The sequence below is a fragment of the Rhinolophus ferrumequinum genome, chromosome 12 (assembly GCF_004115265.2).
Source record: "Rhinolophus ferrumequinum isolate MPI-CBG mRhiFer1 chromosome 12, mRhiFer1_v1.p, whole genome shotgun sequence".
NCBI classification, from domain to species: Eukaryota; Metazoa; Chordata; class Mammalia; order Chiroptera; family Rhinolophidae; genus Rhinolophus; species Rhinolophus ferrumequinum.
Window position 1 is genome coordinate 71,268,346 of NC_046295.1, and position 7,962 is coordinate 71,276,307.

Here is a 7,962-nt window from a genome sequence, read left to right on the forward strand (position 1 = left end):
CTGTACGGTCCTCACGACGCTTCGTCTGATGGACGCTTGACCAAAACTTACTTCCACGCTGTGTATCCGAATATGTCCGGCCCATTTGTGTCCCTCATCCAATCTGATCTTGCTCCAACTCTGCGGCACTTTTTGTTATTATCCTCACTTTATGGAGGAGAGGGAGAAGCTAAGGGACGTGTCCAAAGTGTCTTAAGACGTGTCCACTGAACACCTGTTATGTCCCGAACCCTGTTCTAGCGGGTTGGAGTAGTGAACAAAAATCACTGACCTTCTGCGGCTTACCTCCCAGTGGAGGAGGCAGATAAGTAAGACAGGGTGCAAGCTTTAGCAAGTGCTAAGGGGAAAAATTAAACGGGTTGGTGAGGGAAAGAAGAGAGTCGGAAGATCCAGATTCGAATCCCAGCTCTTACACACTCTGGCTGTGCCCATGGCCTAGTTACTTAACCACTCTGGTTTTATTTTCCTTATCTTTATAGCGTTATAGTATCCTCCCTCTCTTATCATTCTGAGGACTAAGGAGATGAAACAAATTTTTTAGTGTCAAAAACTAAAATCATGGGAGATGAAATACAAATTTTTTAGTGTCAAGAACTAAAACCATGTGCTTCCTATGTGCCAGGTACTCATCTAGCCACTTTATGTGTGTTATAGCACTCAATTTCCACAACGACTCTACATGGAAATAGTAGTTACTATTATGACTGCAATTTTAGAGTTGAAGAAACCCAGGTCAAAAGAGGATTTCAACCTCGGTGCTCTTCGGAGCATAAGTTATCCTTGTCTCTCTGGAAGGGCTCATAAACCTCGCGCGCGCGCGCGCGCGCGCGCGCACACACACACACACACACACACACACACTCACATGCATTATACCAGTATCCAATAGGATTCACAGCAATGATATTGTCTACCTGTGCTATCCAATAGGGCAGCCAGTAGCTTCTTGCAGCTATTGAACACTTGAAAAGTTCTTAATGCAACTGTAAGGCTTGCGGCGAGATAATGAGGCTAGTCAGGCGGGGACCATGCCCGTAGCTGACCTAACAGCAACTAAGTAAATAAATTTTTGTATTTAATTTTAATTAGTTGAAATTTAAATAGCCACATGTGGCTTAGGGCTACCATATTGGACAGTTCGGTCCGATTATATAGACATAACATGTAATATAGATAATAAGACAGTCAAACACCCCATTAGTGGTATAGCACAGCCAAAGCTCCAAACATCCTGAGTTTACCTAGGGTAACTGAAACATGGGAAATAAAATCATTGACCATGTAGAGTGGAAGCCAAGTATGGTGTCCTAAAAGTCAGGTCTCAAGGGAGCAAATTGGATGTGGTAGGCAACAGGAAACCTCTGCAGAGTTCTAAGCCAGAGAGTCACTGTTGACAATATTATAAGAAAAATTTTAAAGACATGGGTACACAGATAGGATAACGTCTATGAAAAGGAAGCCACTACTAAGGTAATAAAAAAAATCAAGCACCACTATATATTTGCAGCAAACACTCTCAACCCCAACATGGTAGGAGTTTGATAACTCAAACTGAAAAATTCTAGATGGAGCTGCCCCAGAGACAATATTGTTTAAACTTCTCATGGACAAAGAAACCAAATTCTCTAAGCCCAGAGGAAATCCAGGAGCATAATTTATGGCTCCAAAAAAAGTTGCAAAATAGAATGTTTAAATACCCGTAAGACCTATTTAATCATTAGATTTATTATATGTAAAACTTCCCTTTCACTTGAATGGTTTCTGAAGTTAGATTTTCCCACTTAGTAAACATTCCCCAGATTACGTTGTTGAGAAAGCATAGACACCTTTAAATATAATGAGTTATTCCTAGCCAAATAATTACAAAAACTGCTGTGAATAGCAGGCAGGCGAATCAATATATGAAAAGAAAAAGAGGAAATATAGCCTGCTATGACAACAGAATGCTCGGTACAATTGCTTATGTGATAGAAACATCAAAATATACTGGGTGTTCTTTTCTTAAAATAAACTTGCTGGTAGAAAGAGTGTTTGGGATAATTCCTACACATACATGCTCTAGGAAAATAGCCAACATCAAATGCTCAGTCTCTTCAATTTAGGCTAAAATGGACTACATGTTGTTTTCCATTTTGAGATAAAGTTGCCTGGGAGAAGTAGTTGGATTTAGTAAAGTTCTTGCATAGCCTATATTAGGAATTCAAAATCCTTCCCAATGAGAGATACCCCAAACCTCACCATATGTTTCCTTGGGGAGAAAAACTGTACCCACACAGGATAACATGTATTCCTTGATGTTTGGTGCACGTCTTGCATGTGAATGTACTGGGGGGCAGGAACTACTCCAACTGTTTAGTTTCTCTCTTTCTTTTTTCTATTCCGCCATCTTGATAGATTTCGCTCAACAGTTTAGTTTCTTGAGAGACACTCCAAACACTGTATGATGTTTCTCCTTGTGTGATGGTGCTGTGGAAGGGGCGATGTTGGCTGAACTATTCTTTCCACTCCCATGCATACTTCACCTGGAGCTCAGCCTAAAAACAAGGGGTCAGTTTCAAGAGGTACAGAAGATTGGAAGCATTTGAAGAGGTTCACTTTTTTTACTCTTTGTTCTGGATTCACTCCAGCTGTAACATGATCAGCACTTGCTCTCCTATAGAGCCAGCAGGTATTCTGGGACAAAAGCTCAGGTTGATTGGCCAGAAACCTTATCCTGAAGTCTCAGGCACAAAGTACTTTACCTCAATTGCTGTTAGACTGGCGTGATCCTGAGATACATTTGGGCATAATTTGGCATCTGGACTCAATAATTTCCAAAGCTCTGAAATTGCTCACAGACAACATGCAGGTAAGTTTCTTGTAATCTTTGAAGCATTTGCTATCTATTAAAATAGGCTTTGAGGAGGCTGAAGTTTCTTCTATGTACAAATAATCAGCACTGAGAAAATGGGAAGGAGTTCAGATTAAAATTTCAGGAGTTTGTTTTGTTGTTTTTTTCCCATTGAAAAAACACGGAAAAGTAAAAGATGGGAATCAGGATTCTCTAGTGGTTAAGAGTGAGCTTTGGAATTTGATATACTTGAGTTCAAATCATAGCCCTACCCCACCCCTTCACCCACTGAATGATCTTGGGCAAATTACTGAACAGCTCAGATACTCAGCTTAATTTTGAAGAAAACGTATCTGAAAGGGATATTACCAGGGCTGAATGATTAAGGCGTGTAAAGTGCTTAACTCAGTGCCTGGCCCATGGCAAATATTATGGGATGCTTTGTTGATCAAAGCTCCAATGAAGAGAGATTTAATTCCTTTAATGTTCCCTGGCTTTATTATATTACAATACTGCATATGCTCTTCCAGATGGAAAGTTTCCATCTCCTTTGATGAGGCGGAGTAAACTTGGCAGGGATCCATCCTAGATCTCTGAAGGGGTGCTAGCAGATAGCAGGAATCTGTCCATATTGACAGACATGTCAGATGGATTAAGGGACATTGTCAAAACAGACAATGTCAGAATTCAGTATTAGATTAAGTTGAAAAGTTAAACTGGAAGAATGTAAATGTTTGATAGCAGCCATTGTGCTACAATGAAGTGGTTGCCAACCAAAGCAACCATTTCATTGAAAAATAGCCCTTGACCTTTGTAATTAGAGAAGAAACTGATCCAGGTGCTTCGATTCCAGAAAGAACGTCATGTATTTTCCTACAGGTTTTTAGCACAATGATGCCACTTGTTACTTTATGTCCATGTGTCTATGTCTGATTCCTCTTTGCTCTCCCAGTGTTTTAACACAGCACCTTGTATTATAGTAAGCAGGCTCTCATCCAAACAAGCAACCAACCAACCAACATTTTATTCATTGTCCACTTTATGCCAAACACTGAACTCAGCAGCACTGGAGAAGAGCGAGATATGATGCCTGCTGTGCAGGAGGCCACAATCTGGTGGGAGAGACAGATTCACAAAAATAAATAATAGGAAACACTTAAAATAATGTACAGCTAAGTGCTAGTAAGATAAGAGGTACATACAGTGTTCAGTGGGGGCAAAAACAAATGGAAATGAAGCTTGAATGAATGTGTGCTCTTCTCTTATTTAGGTGACAGTCTGCAGACTTCGGACTCACCAGTGGTGTTTCATTCTGTTTAATGTTATCCTATTTCATGCCCTGCTTTTTGGGGCAGATTTTGTGGAAGAATACTTTCTGCATGCTTTGCCTTATGTAAATATGAAAGTTCTTGAAATTAAAGATAAGGCAAGAAAATTGAACACGGAGCCCCTAAGAAGTAACCTTTCCAAATATTATATCTTGAGCCAGTCAGAAGTGTGTAAAGGGAAGAATATATTTCTGCTCTCTCTCATCTTCAGTAGCCCAGGAAATGAAACAAGACGGAACCTCATCAGGAAAACCTGGGGTAATGTGACCAGCATCCGAGGGCACCCCATTCTCACACTGTTTGCTTTGGGGATGCCTATTTTGGTAACTACCCAGCAAGAGATAGACAGAGAGTCCCATAAGAATAATGATATAATTGAAGGAATCTTCTTGGACAGTGCTGAGAACCAAACCTTGAAGCTCATCACAATGACACAGTGGGCTGTGACTTTCTGTCCTAATGCCCTCTTCATTCTCAAGGTCGAGGAAGAGATGTTCGTCAATCTACCAGGCTTGGTCGACTATCTTCTCAATCTGAAAGAACACCTTGAAGATATCTATGTAGGAAGAGTTATCCATCAGGATACACCCAACAGAGACCCTAATAGCCAAGAATTTGTCCCTCTTAGCGAGTACCCAGAAAAGTACTACCCAGATTACTGCAGTGGCGGAGGTTTTATTATGTCCCAGGATGTGGCTCGGATGATGTATGTGGTTTTCAAAGAAGTACCCATGATAGTGCCTGCTGATGTGTTTGTAGGAATTTGTGCCAAGTCCACTGGCCTTATACCCATCCACAGTTCAAGGTTTTCTGGGAAAAGACACATCAGATACAACAGATGCTGCTATAAGTTCATCTTCACATCCTCAGAAACTACAGATGCCGAAATGCTCCTGGCGTGGAAGGAAATTAACGATGGGAAAGAATGTACACTATTTGAGACTTACTCCGGGCTCATTTCCTGCAAACTTCTGACATACCTTGACAGCTTTAAACGTTTTCACATTGGTACCGTAAAAAACAATGCCCTGTATTTTGGTGATTAGGATTTCTTTGTTTTCCTTACAGGAGTGTTCTTTTTAAATTACCTCCTACCTTGTTATAGAAAGCATCCCTCCTTCTTGGTGTTTTAAGTGTTTTTAAGTGTACTCAAAAAGTTGCAAAGTGTTCTAAGTACCCTGATGTACTGCATCATACTGAAACCTCATTTTAAGAAATTTAAGTTGGTGTAACATGATTCTTTTCAAAATAAAACCTCTCATCTGGAAGAGAGAACATTAATTAAAACCAAAAGTCTTGTTTCTGTTTACAACTAGTGTATTTAAAAAAAAATCACATTCTATGGAACTGTCATGACTCAGTGATAGCCACGGTGACTAATTTTTGAGAATGCTCAGAATGAAAGAAAAAGCACTAACTAACAAATTTGTTTAACAAAGTATTCATCTTGTCTGCAAGCTGGAAACATTTTAGTACACTGGGTGCTGGAATTACATTTAATTTAAAAGTGGTAGCTACCTAGTATATATTAACTCAAACCTCACTAGGGTAGAGACTTGCATCTCTAACTTTTTGTGAAACAATTTTCATCAAGTCCTAATTAGGCAGTGTTTCACAGATGGGATGCAACAAATTCACATTTCATGTTATGTATATGCGTATGCTCTGTTAGTTTCCTAGGGACACCATAACAAAGTACCACAAACTGGGTGATGTGAAACACTTATTTGCTTGAAGTTCTAGAGACTAGAAGTCCGAAATCAAGGTGTCAGCAGGGCCATGCTCTTTCTGAAGCCTGTAGTGGAGAATCCTCCCTTGGCTCTTTTAGCTTTAACCTTGGCTTACAGACGCATCACTCTAATATCTGCCTCCATCTTCACATGGCCTGTGTGTCTGTGACTTCATATAATCTTTCCTCTGTGCTGTCTCTGTTCAAATTTCCCTTTTCTTCTAAGCACACCAGTTACTGGATTAGAGCCCACCCTAATGACCTCATCTTAACTTGATCATATCAGGAATCAAGCAAATCAACAACGTATCTTGAAATAAGGTCACATTCACTGGTACCAGGGGTTAGGATTCCACTGTCTTTTGAGGGGATGCAATTCAACCCACAATACATGCTTTGTGATTTCTTGCATATAATGACTAGGCACTAAGTCGATATTTTCCATCCTGGGGTTCTTGGGGATTTCAGGTATCCCTAAAGTAATACAGTTTGAAAATCCCTGCCATGACATTGTTTGGGATATGTTACTAAACCATACTGAGACTCGGTTTATGTATAAAATCAACCTTGTAGGGATTGTGGACTAAATGAGATATGGCAAGTGTTTAGCTTTGGATTTGGCCCATACAAGTATTCAATAAGAGGAAGAAGCAGCATTTAAGAACATTTGTTCTGAGTTAAATATCTTAGGTTCAAATCTTGGCTCCACTTATTTGCTGTGTGACCTTGTGTAAGTTCCTTAACTTTGCTGTTTCAGTGTCAGGTATAAACAGGGTAATGATAGTATCTAACTCCTAGGAGTAGGAGAACATGAGTTAGTACGTGAAAAGCTTTTAGAACAATGCCTGACACACAGTAATTGTCTGCTTATTATCTTCAAAATAGAACCAAATAATAAAAGTAAAACACCTCTGACTAATCTTCAGGAAGCCAGGTGAATACTCTGGTTCTGGGCTGTGCAACCTGAACAAGGTGCTTACATTCTCAGGCTTTGTGTCTGCAAAATGATACTTATTTGTAAGGCTGTTATGAGTATAAAACGAGAAAATGTCCACCAAGTGCCTAACATAAAGTAAATGCTAAGAAATGGTAGCTATTATTGGTAACAACAATAAAGAACTTTGCAATTTTTCCCTAGGCGTTGGTTATATTGAATTACTTTTAGTTCCCCAAATGTCTTCTCATTTTCGTATTTACCTGCTTGCTTCTCTCTGTTCTTCATTTGATTATCTCCTACCGGTTCTTCAAGATTCAGAGGTTTCCTTCCCTGGGAAAACTTCTTCTCTCAAGCCTAGAATAGGTGTTTTCTGTTTCCCTCAATTAGTGTATTTACTATATGCTAATTTTTTTTTTTCTTTCAAACTGATTTTTATTGCAAGGACCAATTTCTAAAATGGTTTTCCCTTAAAAATCTTCAAATTAAAATTATTACGTTAGATTATTACGCTATGCTGAATCTGGGCTTTAAGCACACGAGTAGTCCATTTCAAGAAGCTAAGAAATTTATAGCAACAGTTACTAGAGAAATTTAATAACTTGCTTTAGAAACTATGGTTGAGCCAACAGGGAGCCTGAATTCTCCTTTTGAATTAAAGAATATAAGTTTGCTAAGCCTCATTTTAGCATTTTAGAACGTAAAAAGTTGGACAGAGTAGCTATAACCTAAGTAGACTTCAATCAAACACTTTGAATTTTAGTCTTCATTACATGGGAACAAACTTAAATAACGTTAATGTGAAACAATTTACTACAAATTAGAATTTTTTTGTTGAGCATTTCTGTGCCAAAGTAATAAGCTCTTAAAGATGATCGATTATTCGATATTATATATTAAGAATTGCACTACCAAAAAAAATCTACATTTTAAAAATCTTAGCAAATACCTCAATGATCCTTTTTTAAATGAAAGCACAGTATAGTAACAACTTGGAGCTTAACAGCTAAAACTTTACGTATATATAGGTCTCTTTGTTATGCATAGACTTAAAATACTTTTTTCTCTTGATAGGAAATGCACAATTTTGAGGACAAGTTAACATGTCCCATTTGTTACAGTATTTCTGAAGACGATCGTG

General features: G+C 38.8%; 1 protein-coding gene across 1 annotated transcript; it reads left to right on the forward strand.

Moving 5' to 3' along the window:
* The first annotated feature begins 2,721 nt into the window (after positions 1–2,721).
* Positions 2,722–5,379, forward strand: B3GALT9 (beta-1,3-galactosyltransferase 9). Its single transcript, XM_033123687.1, has 2 exons — positions 2,722–2,848; positions 4,101–5,379. The coding sequence occupies exons 1-2, from the start codon at positions 2,843–2,845 to the stop codon at positions 5,202–5,204; spliced, it is 1,110 nt and encodes a 369-aa protein (XP_032979578.1). The 5' UTR covers positions 2,722–2,842; the 3' UTR covers positions 5,205–5,379.
* The last annotated feature ends 2,583 nt before the right edge of the window (positions 5,380–7,962 follow it).